Here is a 20,436-nt window from a genome sequence, read left to right as displayed (position 1 = left end):
TCACATCTGAGATGTGTCCTTCAAATGGCACATGGAGCGGGGACGGGGGGATGCCAGCAGCATGCACAATGCCACCTAAGTTGTGACAAAGCAAGAGTTGTGGAAAGCTGCAGAGCCAACAGCCAGCTGCCTTCCATAAACACTGGAGCACTTCTGACAAATGGGCCCCTAAAGAGTTGTGAAGCATAAGACGCAGCCAGCTATGAACAGACATAAAACTGGTTCTTCATCTCGGTGGCTCTAGAATGCCTCACTGATCATTTTTAATGAATTACATAAACGGTCTTTTGTAATGCTGTGCCTGCGCTGTCGGCGGAGGTTAATAGTATTCCTTGCAACTTCCATTAGACTAAAATGATATACACCATTGGCCAGTCCCTAACAATTGTTTTACAGGAAATGCAGTTTTTAAGTGAAAGCTTTGTATAATGTTGTTCAGCTTCTGTTTTTATTGGGAGTTTCAAGGATGTCCTCATAGTTGCTTGTATTTGTATATTGTCAGAATTAGGAAAGGATCTCTCTCTCTCTCTCTCTCTCTCTCTCTCTCTCTCTCACACACACACACACACACACACACAATGGCGTACATCAGTGTTTGACAACCTGGTGGCCTCCATATGTTATATTGTGGGAATTGTAGTTCAGAACCACCTAGAGGCTACCAGGTTGTCAAAACTCTCTGACAGTTTATCTTAATGTCACCACAGTTTATTTTGTACATTCTGACTCCTGTATCACTGGTAGCATTATGATACTTAGCACACATATAACCACCATTTCTCACTTTAAATAAAATCATTGGTGGGGGGGGGGGGAGAACACACATTTGCTTGAAATCTTTATGGATATTTAAGTTCTGGATATTGAACTTCACAGTCTCCTTCCAACAGTCATTTCTGGCATGCTTTCCTAGATTATTTCCTGCTCTGTGCTTATGTGGGTTAATCCTTTTTTATTTGTGTGTGTATAGTATTTATATATTGTAAATTTAAGGGGGGGGGGGTCGACCCCTGACAAGATTACCGCTAAAAGCCTTCCAGTCCCAGCCATATGGCTTCCCCTCACTCCACCCCAAATCCGGTAATAATAAAAGCATTTGTTAATTCCCAAGACAGTGTGGAAGGGTCGGTTTAAAACTGTTTCCTGCAGACAGTTGTAACTGCACCTCCCATCAGTCTCTGCCAGCCTGGCCAAACTGACGGGCTGATGGGAGTTGTAGTCACAAAACATATGGGAACAGAGTAGAATCATAGAATCATAGAGTTGGAAGAGACCACAAGGGCCATCCAGTCCAACCCCCTGCCAAGCAGGAAACACCATCAAAGCATTCCTGACAGATGGCTGTCAAGCCTCTGCTTAAAGACCTCCAAAGAAGGAGACTCCATCACACTCCTTGGTAGCAAATTGCTTTGGCTGTTCAGCCTATTGATTTTCGTTGTATTAAGCAACGTAAATGTGTGCTTCATCATCTCCTGCTACCTGTAATGACCCCAAGCATTTGGAAAATATCTGTTACGAGCAAGGAAGACCTCTCTGGCAATTTGGTACTCTGCCCATATTCAATCAATCAATCAATCAATCAATCAATCAATCAATCAATTTTATTACAGCAAGAGCCAGCAATACAAAGCAACGTAAGTAAAAACAAAAAACAAAAAAACGGCAACACCCCCACAAGAAATCAAAATCCCAAGAGCCAGGACAAAAGATCAATGCCGCAAAAGAAGTTTATAATGTATTTTTCATTAAAAGAGATTTACGTTTTTTTAATAGCTAAGGTGCAAAATTTGGCCACAGCGTAGGATACTGAGCTCAAAAGGAATTTGCGTAAAATTTCGGGGCTGAATTCCAAATAATATTGCAAAGGTATAGATTTTGATAAAAGGGGTAATATGAGTCGAGACCGTTCTTCACTGTAAAGTTCACAAAATAGGAGAATGTCAGTAACAGATTCCACCTTATTGGTCATGCATAGACATAAGCGCTCGTGAATTGGAACCCAAGGAGCTTCTGAGTGATAGTTGTTTTTGCCTTATTCAGGGTGTCATTAAAGAGGTCTTCGGGGTTTAGACCAATTTGTTTGATCTTGTTAGCAATTTGTGAAAGCCAAGGTGGATAAGGGGCTGCAGCCAGGAAATGAGATATCATTCCCTTTGGGTTATAATGAATTTTCAACCAGAGGGATATTGCCTGTTCCCAGAATTTTAGTTCAACTCTGCCTATATTAGATACCTCACCAGTCACAAGTAGCTCAAATTCTGGTGGCAGTTCAGAAACTCGCCGTCAGGTATCCACCGCAACCAGCAGACACTTTATAACAAAAATATTAGCAAGCTCAAGCAAACAGCTATTAGAGCAGCAACAAATGCTTTGCAGCAAGAACATTGACTTTATTTTTCTCTTCGTAAAGAGCAGCAAGAAAAATCAATAAAAATGCTATATAACCGCTGGCAGTTCAACCGGTCCTCTGCGTAGCACAATCCAGTGATCTCAACCTGGAAGGAGTATTTCTTTTATGGAACCACTTCATATATTGTGCTTAGCCTCAAGGTTCCCTGGTGTTTAATTTAAATATGTTGTTGTTTATTAAATTTGTATACCACTCTATACCTATAGATCTCAGGGCAGTTATCATATAGGCCTAAATGCAGTGGAGGATAGGATTGCAGCCTATGATGCCTACCCTCCAGGCATTTGCAGAGAGGGAAAGTAAGGTGACCTTCATGGGAGGGGGGGGTGAGAGTGGTGGAGATGATGGATTGTAGTCAATGCTGCGCTAGCAGGTTTCCACTGGTACAACAGGACTTCCATTTCCTCTCTGCTCTGGAGCATTGCCCAACCCTCCAATGAATGTGGGTGGTGGGGGCAGAAGGGGAAGAGGAAGGTCTGTAGCAGAGCATGGAAGACCATTGTGACAGCGAACCTGTCGTGTTGGATACAGCCCATTGTCCTGCCGTATAACCATAAAATTAGGCACTACCTTGCACTTTTAAAGGCAAAAAAATGAACATGGACTTTCAGAGCTTTGACCAGTTACAAGGAAGGAGATTCCGACTAAGCATCAGGAAGGACTTTTCCGACAGTAAGTGCTTTCTCAACAGTGGAAATGGTTTCCCTCGGGAGGTCATGGGCTCTCCTTCGTTGGGGGTTTTTAAGCAGAGGTTGGGGAGGGAGGGCATCTGTCATGGTCCCTTCTAACTTTACAATTCCATGATTTGAATTTAAATGCTCCCTTTTAAAACCAAGGTTTCATACAGTATTTGGAATAATGGCCTGAATGCAACTTGTCTGGAATTATAAATCCTCCCTCGGGTGTTCTGCTTGGGAAATATAAGGTATTAATTGTGATGGGCGTGTTTTTAGAGCACTCTACAGACTTCAGTATTCAAGACTTTGTGAACAGTGTTTTTATTTAATTCAGGGGTGGCTAACCTGTGCACCTCCGGAGGCTGCTGAATTGCATCTCTGTAACCCTGGGGCATATGGCATGCTGGTTGAGGCTGGTGGGAGTTCTGCTGAGCAGCAACACCTAGAGAGCAATAGCTTAGCCACCCCCGATTTAATTCATTAGTTGCATATCATTTAAGATGAGAAACAAGCAAAATATAATGTATTTAAATATTTATAAACTACACTTTTGTATGAAATATCACAAGGCGGTATACAGCCTAAGTAAAAAATACAACTTCAACAGAACAGATTTAATGTCTAGATCTCTGAAGCGTCCTATTGTGTGATGATTTGCAAAGAAGCAACAAAAATGTTCTGGCTGCTTCTCAGAGCCTAGCAAATGGTGCTTTCATTCTTAGCAGGAAATGTTCTGAGACTAGCACACATCAATTACGGATAATAAACTTGAAATCAAGGCATTTCTAATATACAGACAAAAAGTTCTGGCATAGACGTTGCTTGAGCTAAATTGCTCTTTCAATATTTTGCTGGTGTACCTATTCAACAGTTTTTATGTATTAGAGACTCGTCCAATTGTCTCCAGATAATTGTACTAGCTCACCCCCCACCCACTTAATAATCATTCTCTACAGGCAGATGGTATTTGGTACCAGTATTTATGATAATAATTTACCTTTCTGAATAATTTGCTCTGAAGCATTGAAAAAGCGAAAGCATCTCAACTCGCTGAACTTTGTCAAATGCTGAAGGAACAAATTAGCAAAATGGAACTTTCTCTCTGAGTCATCGTGTGTATGAATCTATGGGGTTCAATTTAGGCTTGGAACTCTACTCAGTAGGATTTAAGTTATGCCTGATGAGTTCCACAGCCTGGTTTGAAATTCAGCCGTGTTATTTATGGTGGCAGCCAAAATATTTAACCAAAAGTTAAGTTTAGATACAGCATAGTAAAGTGGTTAGAGTTGTCCTAGAATGGGGAAAGATCCCCCTTCTTCCCCCAGAGCCAATGTTGGGGGGTTCTGGGGGGAGAGGAAGAGCGAGGGGGAAGCCCCGTTGCACAAGCAGAAGTCATTGTGCAGGACTTCTGCTGACAGGCAGTGAACCCTGCCCTATTTCTGTTTTGCCCTAATATACATCTACCTTTGAGCAGGATGGTGCATTATCTGTGTAGCTTTTCCTTGCACTTTTATCACCAATTGCTAAACTGGGTAAATTCGCTTCTCAATACTCTGCTAGCACACAGTCAGCCGTACTATTGCAGATGCATCTAATTGGGAAATATGGGCTCCAATACTCAGACTCAAATCAGCAGCATCTTGATTGCCGGGCTATTTTCTTATCTTCTTTTTAAGTTACTGTTTAGTGCTAACATGTTGTTGTTGTTGTTGTTGTTGTTGTTGTTGTTATTGTTGTTGTTTTATATACCACTTTCCCCCCATACCCCAAGGCTCAAGGCAGCTTACACAAATTAAAACAGCACAGATTAAAAAATGAAAAGCTAAATAGATATCAAAGTTAATAGCTGAAAAGTAATTAAACTCTTCAGGAAGAATCTTTCTCAATTTGGAGTTGCCCACATTCACATACCCTCACTTAGTCAGGGGCTATAAGTGCATTTCATGAATTTCCTATGGTTTCTGAAGCACCAGTGCAATTTAGAAATTTCTCATTATGATTTCTTTATTCATTTCTTTATTTTTTAAATTCTGTCTCACCTCTCTTCTGTCATGGAACCCAAGGCAGCACACTAGTCTCCTAGCACGGAGCAGGTCCAGCAAGCTGATAGCCTCATATGCTTTCAGACACTACTCTGGTACCATTTAATAGGTTAATAAGTTAATGGGAACATATAATACATCGCAATCCAAGATTATAGCTGTTCTCTTTGCATCTCATAGGATTCACCCCCCTCCCTTTCAGTTAACATTGCTCTTAATAATTTTAGTATTGCGTACTTTAAACTGCCTAACCCAGTAGTGGGATAGTAGAAACAGTTTCATCTTTTGTATTGGCCTATTATAGCTTATAGAGATTTAATATTATTGTAATTACATTCTTTATGTCTTTAGCATCTGCTATTGGTGTCCAACCTTTGGGGCACATATTGTGTAGCCATATTTTATAACTTTGTATTTTAAATAAAGAAAAAAATTCCAAATACTGTACATGTATCAGCATGCTGCATGCCATAGAGTGCATGGGGAATTGTGGGTGTAAATGGAGGCTGCCATGTACAGTTTGCCTTCTTTCCAATAAAGTGTGTGTGTGTGTGTGTGTGTTTGTGTAGCCTTTTGAACAAAACTGTAGTCTTGCTGCTTGCCTGTTCAGGAGGAGAATGGGTCAGCTGTCCCTCCCTCTTCCACTAAACAGCTGATGGGTCAGGTGGGTTTTGAAAAAAGGCACAGTCTCAGCTGTTTCATGCATCCTTTTTTTGGCTTGGAGCCACTGTATGTGTGTGTCTTTGAACAGCCATCTGTTTCTGCCTTGTACTGCATGCCACCGCTTGTGTCTCAGGCCTAGTTCATGTCATGCAAACAGCAGGAGCAGAATGGTGGATTTCAGAGGATAAAATGAGCAGCCTTATGTGCTCTGCACCGAACTTCCTGGAGAAAGGTGAGATACAAATGTAATAAATAGGTAATTAAAATAATATTAGCTTATAAGGTAATAGAGTTGGTTGTTTCACCTTTAAATAGAAATTGCATTTTATACACACCAGAAGGAATTGCCAAGTGCTAGAGTAGATGGTTAATAACCGGAATGCCTGCTACCATTTTGCATAGAAGAACCTTTCACTTTTCCTATGAAATGTCTTAGAGCAGGCATGGGGAAGTTTTGGCTCGCCATATGTCCCTGAACTACAATTCCCACAATCTGTGGCCATTAGCCATGCTTGCTGGAGCTGATGGGAGTTGTAGCTCAGCAACACCTGGAGAGCTATAGACATAAATGACAGATGTCAATTAATTGCTTTCGAACCAGCAGTTGTTATAGGGTCAAAATAATTACAAATGTACCAAAAACGTTGTCTGAATGTCACACACGTCACAGTGGAATGCCCCAGTGACATATAAAATTGCACTGTCTTCTATAATATGAGGTCCAGTTCCAAGTGCCTTCTGGTGGTTCCCTCACTGCGAGAAATGAAGTTACATAGGGTTGCCATATTTATACAAGTAAAATTCCGGACACAAAAGTTGTTGAGCTCTTTTTGTCTGTTCCAGGCTTCCTCAACCTTGGCCCTCCAGATGTTTTTGGCCTACAACTCCCATGATCCCTAGCTAGCAGGACCAGTGGTCAGGGATGATGGGAATTGTAGTCTCAAAACATCTGGAGGGCTGAGGTTGAGGAAGCCTGGTTAAGACTATCATACATTGTTTTCACCTTCCATTGAATCATGGAACCTTATGGAGAGGCACTTACACTTGGTTGCCTTTCTTGGAACATCTAAAACTACAACCACCAGCTGCCATTTTTCTTTTTTCTTTTCTTTATGACTATTATGCTCTGTTTTACTTGCATGGGTATGTTTTGTTACTTGAAATTGAAAATCAATTTCAAAAACAACAACTACAGGATAGCTCCACAATGTGGTTAATGTCATGTGCGCACATGCTCAAGAGCCATTGGTGGGAGTGCACTGGAGGCAGAGTAGATGGTAATTTACAGAATGTGGAAGGTAAAAGATGGGATGTTCAACCTGGGGTAACAATTTGAGCAGTTTTCTCAACAATGTGAAGAAGCTTTACCTGAATATATGTAAAAACAGAGGAATGCTCTCAGCCTTTTGATACAGATAGAGAGATTTTCCAAATATGTAAGGACAGTGCGGGCCAATTCTGAAAGTGTGTGAAGAAAACACAAAGCTGAAACCACATATTAACCTCTGTTTTGAGCTTGCCACACTTTGCTGCTCTGCATACCACAGCATCAAGGTTGCACTTCAACGGGAAGAATGTCTTGAACCTTTTCCTGTTTGCAGAAATCCTGCATTCCTGTGTGTGAGTCTTGATCCTGCTTCTTGCCTCTAGAGACTACTCTACTTCATTGTTCCCCTGGAAAACAACAATTTGGAAAGGCCATAAAAAGGAATTACAGTAGTCAATCGTCAAGTAATTTCATTGATCCTCACGCCCACAACAACAGTCCACTTCTCTCTTTCTGAACATTGAGATTGATTCTCTTTTCTGTGCTGTGTAATAGTCACCATTATGCAAGAGCATCTGTGACAGAGGATGTAGAAAGAATAGCTCATCTGCTTTTGCAAATGCATGTCTTGTAGGGCTTGGAGCATTTCTGTTGACTTCATGGGCTAATGGAAGCTTCACTACTATATATTTATTTCCCTTTATACCCCACCATTTTAATACACATATAATACTTTGGGCTGCTTTTACAATAATTAAAGTCACAAAAGTAAGTCACATCAATGGTAAAGCAGAGACAGCCATGGCGGATAAAACACAGTCTTCCATAAAATTGCTTCAGCCAGGCAAATTGTCACCACACTGCACTAAAATAACAAGACTGCAAGACCCATCAGGCTGGATCAGAGCATTTAGTTCAGTGTTCTGTTTCCAACAGTGACGAGGCTAGATGTCTCTTGATACCCACAAGCAGACCATGTATCCATTCATTACACTCTGACAGCAGTGGTGCATGTGAGAAGGGGTGGAGTGAGGCAGTGTCAAGATTGGGGGAACTTCATGTTGGCAGTAGCCTAGAGTTTCTCCAACTTCAGTCCTGCCACACCCCTGCCTTGGGTCATGCAGTGCTGCTGCCACTAGGAGGGTTCCGCTATCATTCATCTACCACCATCACCCAAGCACTGTTGCTGCATTCTGAATGCTTAAAAGATGGTTGTACTGCCTTTTTATAAATATACAGTCCTCTTCCTAACTGGAAACTAGGTAATTATTTTGTAATATGTAATGACTAAACAACGTTGAACAAACAATGCAAAATTTGAACAAATCTTCCCAGTTGTGCCCTTTTCTAAGTCACTGATGAGCCATTCCCATGACATATGGGAGTTTTCTGTCCACTGTTGGGTTCCTGCACATGCATAGGATGGTAGCCATGGGGGCTTGTGCCCTGCCCCCCTTAGTGATGTTCCAGAAACATTCCCCTGACATTTCACCTTTCCTTACAAAAAAACATCAAAAACATCAGATTTTTTTAATTTTGTTTTTGCTTGTGGAGCTATGAAGAATTACAGCCACACAATATTCTGCTCAACTGCCCACTAATAAATTAATAAAACCATATAACTAAACATGTTGAGCTGCCTATATTTGTATTTTTTATATTTAACTTCCTTTTTTCCAAAGAGAGCAGCAGAAGAAGAAAAGCAACATTATCAACAAAAGCATTTTATTGATCCTGACTTATATCAATTCATACAGGCAGTCCATATTTCCAAAGAAGTATCCAAACCATTTTATAAGCTATACAGTACATTCAAATGTAGAGAGGGCAACGAGACTTGCTTAACTCCCCTGGCCATAACTTTTTTAGCTTTGAGTGTGCACGCGTCAGAACTTACTCAGGATGGAGGTTTCACACAACCCACTTTGTATTGCAGTGGTACTTGCAGCAGTTTCGTGAGAAACATATTTCTACCCCATGCAAGTCCAGTCAAGCAGACAGAGGGAAATAGCATTAAAAGCAGTTACATGAATTGGGCCCCAAGCTGAATCAATATCATGTTCAGCCCTCATACTTCATATCCACCTGACCACTATGTGAATTAGATGTTTGACTTACTCCAGAGAGAGAGACTGGTTACAATTCACTGATGGTTTGGCTGTGTGTGGGGAAATAAGCTTCGTGAACCAATGTGACTGAAGGAACATTTACCTCTCTGCAGCATCCTGAATTTATTGTAGAAACAGGTGACTCATCTCTAGGACACCCAGAGTTTCCTCTCTCCTTTAGCACTTTCCTTGCCATTTAGGCTACACATCCATATTCAAGATTGCGCTTGAGATCACAGGATTACCTTGAAAAATATATAACAATTGTTGGCTGGACAGCAGCGTGGGTTTGAAGCTTAACTTCAGAATGTATTTAGATCACACTACCTGCTTTTATTGTTTCATTTAGAAGTGTAAAAACAGCCCTGGTCTTTTGAAGAGAGCAATGGTGGCTCCAGGATGGTGTGAGAGCTGAGGAGAGCGGAATAGGGTTAACTAGGCATTCACTACATAGCGTGCACGTATGTATCTAATGTTTGTCTTATTAACTACAGGTCCAGAGGGAATCTTTTATCAGGAAAGCAGTGGCAAGGAGTGAAGACTTACCTCTTCTCTTCCCAGTTTGATTGGAATGAAAGCTACTAGTTTAGTAGCTGGGAGCCTGGGCGAGGGGGAATTCCCTTTGGTGCCAAAAGCTAGAGATGTAACCGCATGCTAAGTATTTAGCAGCTGTTTAGTTTGACCCAATAGACTTCAGTGGCCTAAAGAAAACTGCATTTGGAATGTAACCTTTTATGAGGTGATTGAACCATTCTCCGTTAGGAGAACATGAGTAACAAGTATTTATTAATATTGGAAATTTATGATCTAGGACATTCCAGTGGTCAATGTGCGTGAAAAATGGCAGTCACTGGGCCAGGACACTTACTGGAAAAGCAACAGTTCCTTCCCCACCTTTTTAAGGTGCCACCTTAAAAAAGGTGGGGAAAGGTAGGGAAGGAACTGTTGCTTTTCCAGTAAGTCTCCTGTCCCCCAATTTGCCCATCCCATACCCCCAGTTTCACTAAAACAAATACATATAAATTAGATAGATTATAAATTAGATAAAGCTTTCAGCTCAGCTCTAGTTACAAGTTAAAACAGTTCATAAAGAAAAATGGGCAAAGCGTCCATTATATAAACATATACAAAAGCATTTCAGCAGAGGAGATTTAGGTTTGGGGTTTGCAATATTTGTAGCTTGTTTTGGAATTCAACAAGCTAGTACGCTTGCACGGCTCACAATAGTATCCTGGCTGTGCTGCACTGCAAGTTGTTTGCAAGTTATCCTGAGTTAAACAACAGCAACAATTTAAGCACTGAGGTTAGTTTAAGGGATATATGTACATGCTCTGTTTGGAGAAGAAGAAGAAACTCTATGGAGCTAAGTGGAGCGTTTGCTGGATCATAATCAGAATTATTTTCTTCATTGTCCTAATGGAAATGTGTGTGTGTGTGTGTGCGTGTGTGTGTGTGCGCGCATGCATGTGCACAATAATATTGTTACCTTTGTTGAGCCAGAGTACACAGAATTATATGCAAGATCATTTGGAAATCTCTTGCTCTAGAGTTAAATCTCATTGAACGGAATGGGGCTTCCTTTTAAGTAGGCGTGTATAGCATTGCATCATAAATGTCCAGCTGAACTGGGAGAAAGGGTAACAAGCTTTTTTGCTTCTGGACACTCATTCCTTCCATGATCAAGTCTTCCATCCCCATCCCTCATCTGTATGCTGCTTACCTGGAGTCCTGCTTACCATGGGTGGCATGACACTGGAGAGGAAAGGGTGAGAGGACCCACAGAGGAGATGCTGATGCCCTTTCTCTCAGTCCAACTGGAGATTTAAAGGGTAATTGGAAGCTGAGATTTTCTTTATGGGTTATGTATTTTTGCTGGGCATAAATAAGATATACCAAGACTAAAACACCAACGCGGCTTGCAAATATAAAGAACAATTTTACTTGATTAAACACACTAAAGTGCAACTTGCATGTCAAAACCTGGAGATACTTATAGACAAACAGACAACTAATGGCACAACTCTGCCAATAATGTATATATTACCCAGCCAGATGGGCAGGGTACAAATAATAAATATAGTAATAATAATAATAATAATAATAATAATAATAATAATAATAATAATATAATCTGCAGGAAAATTTGCATGTTTGCACTGCGCTATGACATTATTATTATATACATTACTGGCAGAGTTGTGCTATTTGTTGACTGTTTGTCTATAAGTATCTCCAGGCTTTGACATGCACGTTGCACTTTAGTGTGTTTAATCAAGTAAAATTGTTCTTTATATTTGCAAGCCGTGTTGGTGTTTTGGTCTTGGTGTATCATAATCGGTTTAACACCTGATACTTTTTTTGTATACCTATAAATAAGATATGACATAGGCATTGTATTTCTTAATTTTTTAAATGAAGATATAAAAATGAAACATCTGCTCTCATAATGCTTGGCCAAGCTCTGTCAATTTTATTCATGGATGCCTTTTAGCACTCTAGCAATTGAAAGATCAGGATGTCCATAATTCAGCTGAGCGAAAAGAATAACTATGATTAAAAATGAAAACAGACTTGAATACGAAATATGAGACAAAGCCGTAGAGGAATAGTTGTGTTATTCAATCTTAGAATAGAACATCTGAATGAATGTGAGCATCCCTGGCTTCTAAACATTTAGTTCTCCCTTGGATATTCTCCAACAGATCTTATGTTGCCAAACAGTTGTTTAGGGGCGGGCTATGCAAGGCAGTGTAAAAAGTGCCTTTAAGGTTCTTGTATGTCAGGTCCTCTGCTTTGCCCTTTGTACACCAAGGTCTGTCACATTGTCACAGAATAAAATTAAGGCTGACACTATCATTGCTGAGCAATGCACTCCCACATTGGCTGGAACACTCAAAGGATCAGAAGGGTATTGGGTTTGAAAATGTCCATGGTATTTGGGTAGTTATTAACTTGATCGACTCCTGTTTGAATCTGGATGAACACCTGTTCTCTTCTGCTAAGATGATAGGCCACACATTTGCACCTTCCCTTCTCAAATATAAAGTCAAAAAGATAGCTAGAGCTTCTGGCTTCTTTTGTTGTAAGCCCCACCCACCCATCCCACACGCCTAATGTTATTTATTAACATTATTTATATGCTGCCTGATAACAAACTATAAACAATGGAATATTAGAAAGAATTAAACTAATCAGATTTTAATTTAAGAGATGAAGAGCAATGTTGTGCTGCACTTGATCCAGTATTTCAAATGCATTCATTTTACCAGCAATACAGTGGTCGCTCTGGTTACGTACTTAATTCGTTCCGGAGGTCCGTTCTTAACCTGAAACCGTTCTTAACCTGAAGCACCACTTTAGCTAATGGGGCCTCCTGCTGCTGCCGCTGCCTGATTTCTCTTCTCATCCTGAAGCAAAGTTCATAACCCGAGGTACCATTTCTGGGTTAGCGGAGTCTGTAACCTGAAGCGTCTGTAACCTGAAGCGTCTGTAACCTGAGGTACCACTGTACATTTTTCTTTTTGTGAAATGGGTTGTATTCATTTGCAGTCAGGCCTGCATAGCCTAGCTTTCCTTCCAAGGAGGTCAAGATAATTTACACAATATCCCTGTTCTATTCTCACAACTCCTCTGTGAGGTAGGTTAAGTTGAGATTTGGTAGCTGCCTCAAGGTTACCCAGGGAGCTTCACGGCTGAGTGTGAATTTGAATCTGAGTCTCTCCAAGGGTTGGACAATATATTGATACATTGTCCAAAATTGGTTTTAAGTCCACATTGTGATAACGGTTTCATAATATTTAACATGGCAATATACCGGTATCACAAATCACTCTCTGTGTGTGTGCGCGTGAAGTGTGCATGCACACGAAAGCTCATACCAAGAACAAACTCAGTTGGTCACTAAGGTGCTACTGGAAAGAATTTTCTATTTTGTTTTGACTATGGCAGACCAGCACGGCTACCCACCTGTAATTTGTTAAAGGTAAGTAAAACTGTACCAGTTTTAGACCCCTGAGTAGTAGTGGTTGCCATTACCCCATTCACATTCTGATTTCAGACATGGTGATATATTGGTATGTCGTGATGTTTAATCCAACATTTTACCATCCAGTAAACATCAAATCCAGATTTTCTGACATTTACTGGAAACATAGGTGTCCTTCATCTGTTTGCTAATTTCTGTTGCCGCTCTGTGGTGCAAACAGCAAGTTGCTTATTTGTTGCAGAGATGTGCCCCCCCCCCACCTTTTCTTAATCTCAGCAGCTATTTTGCGCCTTGCACACATGAAGGATTTGTAGCTTTCTGAAAAGAAAGGTTCAGACTGAAATGCACTGCTGCATTGTCAGAGCTGGTCTGGTTTAAACAGATAAGGAGATAAATGAACCACAAGAGGCTAAATGCCAAGGCAAAGCAAAAGGAGCTTATCCTTTACTGTGGAGTTTAGGAAGAGAACAGCGGCATATCAACAAGGGGGGGGGAATTATGCCAGAGAACAGCTGCCACTCTCCAGATTAGACTACTTGATCAAAACTAGAAGAAGATTCCGTTGGATTGCCCCAATTAAGCTATTACACATGTTCCATTGTTCTAGGCAGTGAGTGGTGGAGAAGAGATTTGGGATACAAGCAGAGGGGCCTAATGTTTTTGCAGAGGAAATTAATGCATGTTTGCTAAATATAAAGTAGACAACACAGAAACTGGGATTGCACATGATGGAAATAGAGTTGTGAGCCAAAAGGTACTTAGTTCAATGGGACATATTCCTCAGCTAAGCACGTATAGGTTTGCAGCCTCCATTTTGTAAAATAAGATCAATTCAATGCCAGGAAAAGCCTAATATACAGCATTAATAGGGGGATATGCGCTCTCCTAGCCATGTGTCTTATAGTGAGGGTGATATTTGGTCTGACCTTGAATAGAGAATGGCAGGGAGAGATTTTGTTGGTTCACCATTGATATTTCCTGGTTTTTCCTAACCATTGATACGTTGTAATACCCACAAATGTGGGACAGTTAGTCAATGGCTGCTGGCTTCATTTTTCAAACCTCTCAACTTCTTCCCAGGCTGAAGACTCTGGCTACTTTCAATGGAAGCAAGGCTAGGCCCTTATATGGGGACTTAGGGGGTAGGCAGGCAGTTATTGAAGGTTTTTTTAGGCTGAGGTATGGAGGTCCTTGGCCTGAAGTGAATGCTCCATCCACAACTGACTTCATGTGGAAGGCAACAGCTGGGAGACAAGGCAAACCTCCCTAACCTACACTTTCCGAAACAATATGAGAACTGAAACACAGCCATACTTTGAAATGTGCAATTCTTCAAAATTTGCAGTTCTCCAGCCAAGTAAAGTGTACAGAATGTATATGTTATTTATTATTGTTAATTATTGAATGCATACCCTGTCCTTCCTCCCCAAGGAGCCCTTTACTAGGACAAAGTGTGCATGAAAATACATATATTAGTAAATAAATAAATAATGCTATACAAAAATTGATTGTTTTATATGGAATTGCTTTGCAAACTTGTGTACAGTAGGCACAATTACATAGAAACATTAGGAGAAAGTCACATTAAAATACAGATGCATTTTCAAAGCAACTTTTAAAAATGCACCATGTGGAAGTGTGGGGAACTGAATTTAAGATTGGAAAAATGAGACACTAAGAGTAACCACAATTGACAGATGCATCCATATATGGTTCCTACATATATTGAAACATGGTGGGGGGGGGAGCTGAAATTTTAAATCAAGTTTTTATCTGTGTAGCAATCTGATACATATTTTGCCATTACTTTTTGGCTTATATTCTTTTTTTATTCTGTTGTGCTTAAGAGAAGGAGTGAGTCAAGCTCCAGTGAACTTTCTCCAAAACTCACATAGAACAACATATAGCAGAGCTCAGTAACGTTTCTGGGTAAACCAACCATCATGAAAATCAAAACATATAATTGTTTGAATTGTCTTACAAGATACAAACTTATTTCACATTCTTTCCTTCTTTTCAGAGTATGAATGAACATGCACAGCAGGCTGCTTTCGGTGTAAAAAGCTATGTTTTCATGTGAAATGTCTTATCTGAGAACTGTCAGTGAGAGACAGATTGGGACTCCACGACCCGTCCCCAAATTATTAATCTATCTAGTTTATGTGGGTTAGGCAAGCCTTCAATCAGAAAGTTGAGGTTTACATTTTCCTGGTTCCATACTATCATAAATGCTGTCCTTGAAAATGAGAAATTTCAGCGAACAGTTTTCAGCGCCATCTTTTAAACCAATGTTTGGTTTCAGAATCCAGCCCTTAAAGCAGCTAACACTGGACTACTACTTTCATAAATGACTTAATAAAAGGTTTTGTATTACTACATTGCTCAGCTACAATCACCTCATAGGAGACATGTTCTTTATGGACTGACTGTGTGTGTGTGTGTGTGTGTGTGTGTGTGTGTGAATTTACTTGCAACTGCTGTCAGTTGGAAGATAGAAAGTGGTGGTGGACACACAGTGATTCTTGAGTGAAAAATATTGGTTTGGCAGTTCCTTAGACTCTGTCCCTGACTTTCCCTTCAGTTCAGAGCTATGTCAGAACCAATTTAGTGTGAGTTGTTGTGAGTCTTTTTGTACTTGGATGAGAATACTCTAGTACAAAATACATGAGTGGTGCATCAGGTATGTATCAGACTGCTATATTCCATTCTCCTTAAAATATAGAGCGCATGTATTTTAAGGATGATGAAGAAGGATAATAAGCATAATTCATGTGCGCATCTGCTGTGTATTTTGTACCTGGGCATTAATATCTGATAGGAACTAATCCTCAAGAGTCCATTATACAGAGGGATACTTCAGCCATAGCCAAGACTTTGCATGTGAACAGTGGATCTTCATGCTGATAACAAGCTGCTCTGAAAACTCTACTAATCTTAAAAGTGGGGAACTGTGAAACACCAGCACAAAACCCTACTAGGCTCCTGGAGCTAGTCATAGTGGATGGTCACTAGATAGTGTCTTGAGATTGCTAGTGTCACCTTTGTTCCTTGGAACCTGCAAGGCCATGGGTGACTGAAAGAAACTTGCTATTGTAGGTTGCTTTGGTATTGTTTTATAGTTTTTACCATTTCATCATACTGAACTTTTCATAAACTACCTATCGGATATCTCATTAGAAACAAATGTAATCTTCAGGTGCTGGTTCTTTTTTGTGTGTGAGAAAACAGTTATGTCTCTTCACACATTAATTGCAGTGATGCAAATTGTTTGTTTTCTTTCTTTCTCTTTTGCCCAGATGGAAGATGTCATAGCTCGTATGCAAGATGAGAAAAATGGGATTCTTATTCGTACAGTCAAAAGTTTTCTTTCCAAGATTCCCAGTGTCTTCTCTGGTAAGGTTCAAAATATACCTTATGTACTGTTGGAAATGCACTGGCTGTAACAGATATATGTGGACAATGATAGCTCAAACACCTAGTTAAAACATAAAACAAGCAACGAAGTCATTAGCTCCATGACTCTGGAACCATCTTTTGAGTTGTGAGCATTGTTATGTGTATTCAATTAAATAAAATTAATCAAGAGGATGACAGGAAGGTGACATTGCCACCATTCAGGAGTACCAGGGGACAGGCACAGCTCGTTGATGTAGAGCTAAGAGTCCCATATGTGGGTGGGCAGATTAAGGACATTAATGGAGCCTCTGCACCTGACAAACTGGGAGATAAGGCCCAATGAGGTTGTGGATCCCAAGCAGGAAAAGTAAGGAGAAGACAAAGCAGAAAGCGGAGGAATTGGAGGAAGAAAGGGTCTGTGTGCATGATCAGCTGGGGGGGGGGACAAGCTTTCCCTGCTGGGGTGCTGGATATTCTTCAGCAGTGGGTGCTGCTGCTGCTGCTTTTAAACTTGAGTCAAGCTCAGCTCCCATCCACCCTTCCCTCATTGGGGAGGTTGGGGGCATAATTGAAACTGCGCCAAGAGCCCCCCCCAAATATAGCAGAGGCCCCAACTGAGCTCCCCATACATTGCATGCTGTGGTGGTGCATTATCTTAACATCTGAGCATCTGAAGCAGGATCTTTGGGAATACAGGAGCAAAATATTTGTACATTTCATGTGTAATGTGCTTTAAACAAAGAGAAGTAGGGAGGACCAGAGAGGCTTGGGGATGCAAAGAAGTGAAGGTGAAGTGATGAGTTTTTATGTGCGGGTGTGAACAACTGTTGAGAGGTGAAGGAGGAGTGATATTGATTCACGTTATTTGGCTGCTTTTGTCTCTTTAACTCAAAGCATTTGCTGCACAAGTTAATAAAAATTGTCTCTCCTTGATGCCAAGGTGTCTGGAAGAGCTAAGGCTTTGACAAGAAAATGACTTGCAAAAATCAGATAAAATAAACTAATGTTTATTTTCTCCCAGATATTTGGCGGAAGGAAAATAATCCTTTTAAGATTAAACCCCCTCAGCTGCATGCTGTTAGGTCCAATTATGGGATTCCCTATGGAGACAAGTCCTCCAATCCTATATCTATTGATAAAATTGATGAAAGTGTTTATATGTCCTTGAAACACAATTCTCCTGTTGTACAGATATCCCTGCGCAAATTCTTAATGGCTGATAATTAAATTAACATTCCTGACAAAAATCCTGCCTACAGCTTCTCTTCTAAACACATTAATAACTAATCCCTGATTATTCAAAGTGAAACTAAGATGGAAATGTTTTCATTTAAAGTTAATGGTACCCTAGAGTTGAATTTCCAAATCTCCCCTGCTTCAGTTCTAAGTACTTTGGAACCAATTCAGAATCTCCTGATAAAATGCACTTTGCATCTTTGTTTTGGTGACCTAAATTTCAATCCTACTCATTGCCCAGATGGTTAATCTAAACGTCTAAGCAAATGTCTACTTTGTTTGCTAAATTTCTTACAGGATTTTTGTCATTTTTTCATGGTAGGATAGTTATACCACAGCAAGCTCTAAAAGTAAGATGGGGGGGGAGAGAATCTGGGCTCTCCAGATGTTGTTAGACTTTTAAGTCCCATCAGCTCCAAGCAGCATGGTCAGTGGTCAGTTGGGCATCATAGTCAATGTTTGATGTTTTATCATGTTTTTAATATTCTTTTGGGAGCTGCCCATAGTGGCTGGGGAAACCCAGCCAGATGGGTGGGGTATAAATAAATTATTATTATGGGCATTGTTGTCAATCAACATCTGGAGCATCACAGGGATCCTGGGGGAACACATCCCAGATTTTGTTGGTAGCAAACATGAAATGGATCACCTTCACATATTTCATGACCTACCTAGGGTAGAAGCTGCTTCACTTATATCAAAATGCTTCATTTCAGTTTGTCAGTTTATTGGCAAGATAGTTATAATGGGTGGAAATTACCATGGGATTTCCTTGCTAGACGGACTTAATCAGTAAACTGAGGATATGACTTCTTCACTTACCCATTATAGAGGCTGGTTAATGTTAAAATGACAGACTGGCCACAGTCTCATCTTGGGATCTTTCCCTTTATATCCATTGAAAAGTTAGCATCCAGGCCGAGAAGCAAACATGTTCATGGGACTGGCATTCCTTAATTCTTGAGAGCTGCTGACAGGAAAGCAGCAATTTAATACCTTAATCACATGAAACAATCAACAGAGATAATCACACTTATGAGTTTCGGTGTCTTCTTGTCTGGTGCTGATTAGAATATCAGTAATAAGAGGAGGCACTTGATTTATGCAGTCCAGGTTTCATTTTCAGAGCTGTGATTGTAGACAGAATGGCTTGAACTAATGATAAGTGAAGGAAACCTGATATATTAATCAAAGAAATTATGTATAATAGCTTTCTATGCTTGATATTGTTAAATAAGATAGAGCATTGCTTTAAAATTTTTCCAAAGCTCTTTAAATGCATGTTAGACACCATGGCTTGGATCCAGACTTATGCCCCATCTGCAGTATATATCCAAAGAACTATCACAGCACTTTAAATAGTCATGGCAAAGAATTCTAGAAAATGTGTTGTTGTTTTTTTGAGGGTGCAGAGTGGTTTAACAATTACCAATCCCCTTTCCCAGGAAACTCTGGGAATTGCAGCTCTCTTGGGGTCTTCTAGCAACTCTCAGCACCCTTAAACGTCAGTTTTCAAGATCTTTGGGGAAAGCCATGGCTGTTTAAAGTGGTATGATACTGCTTTAAATATTTAGTGCCATTGGGACCTTAGTGATACTTTACATCCCATTGATTATGGTGGATCTGCTCTAATCATGACCAAGCCTAGATCCAAATTAGCACAGCAAGCTGCCTGATACAAAGGCAGACCATTGGTCTCTCTGGCACAATGAGTTATTCTGTACCCTGACCAGCAGTGGCTTTCCAGGTGTTATGAGTTTGGGGGTGTCAGACACCTATAATTCCTGGGCCCAGCAAGTGTTAGAAATGAATCAAGACCTGGAGTGTTAAACTGGGTACCAGACATGGAACCCCTGGATTCAGCAAGTGTTAAAATATAACAGGCTAGACTCCTAATGAGGTAAATGCCTGGTGTGATGAGGCATTAAAAAACAAAGGAAAAGTGATGTCCCATTAAGAAAGCTAAGGAGAGGGGGCTCTGTGCCAAAGGCAAATGGATGGGACCCCTTCTCTTGCCAGAGTTTGGAGTAGAGTTTCCTGTGATGTGACCTAAGGGGGAGGTGGTAGAAAGAAAGAAAGAAAGAAGCATGAAAGCACACAATTTTTGATTTCTGCTCGAATCCAAGGCTAGGGCTATGGGAGAAGCAAGACCTTCTTGGGGTGTGAATGATATGAGCCCATCCATCATAGGTGCAGGTTGTATATACGTGTAAATAAACCATATATCATAAAGACACCACAGTCTCCACTGAGCCTCATTTTCAAAGGGAAACATACAGGTAGTCCCTGGGTAAGAGCCTGGAACCCCTGGAATCTCGTACCACTCTGAGATTGGGGTGGCATGCAATACAGGATATCAGGCAGGGATCTTATGGGGGTTGAACCAGGGATTTGCTTTCAAAGCAGATGGTCTACCACCAAGCTAGGGTCCTCACCCTTACCCAATCCAATAGCTTATATATTTTTCCCCATGATGGGTTATATGTATGTATTATTTAAATGAGGTTTCACAGTTCAGCACAACACAAAAACAAATCACCAAAGCAGGGGGAGGCGAGTGGGGAGTTCTTGTGGTGTGGCTGGTTCTCCAAAGCAATCTGGATTAATTAAACCTTTGTGTTTATGGTCCCGTTTTGTTAAATTAAATTATGC

The 20,436-nt window shown here is 40.5% G+C and overlaps 1 protein-coding gene across 5 annotated transcripts in view; it reads left to right on the top strand.

Moving 5' to 3' along the window:
- Positions 1–20,436, top strand: part of RGS7 (regulator of G protein signaling 7) — a 134,035-nt gene that overhangs the window by 43,635 nt on the left and 69,964 nt on the right. For all 5 annotated transcript variants that reach the window (XM_033144349.1, XM_033144350.1, XM_033144348.1 and 2 more), the window contains one exon: positions 16,449–16,545. In XM_033144349.1, coding sequence (XP_033000240.1) covers positions 16,449–16,545 — 97 coding nt within the window. The remainder of the gene's footprint in view (positions 1–16,448; positions 16,546–20,436) is intronic.

The sequence above is a fragment of the Lacerta agilis genome, chromosome 3 (genome assembly GCF_009819535.1).
Source record: "Lacerta agilis isolate rLacAgi1 chromosome 3, rLacAgi1.pri, whole genome shotgun sequence".
Classification (NCBI taxonomy): Eukaryota; Metazoa; Chordata; class Lepidosauria; order Squamata; family Lacertidae; genus Lacerta; species Lacerta agilis.
This window is presented reverse-complemented; position numbering and strand designations above follow the sequence as displayed.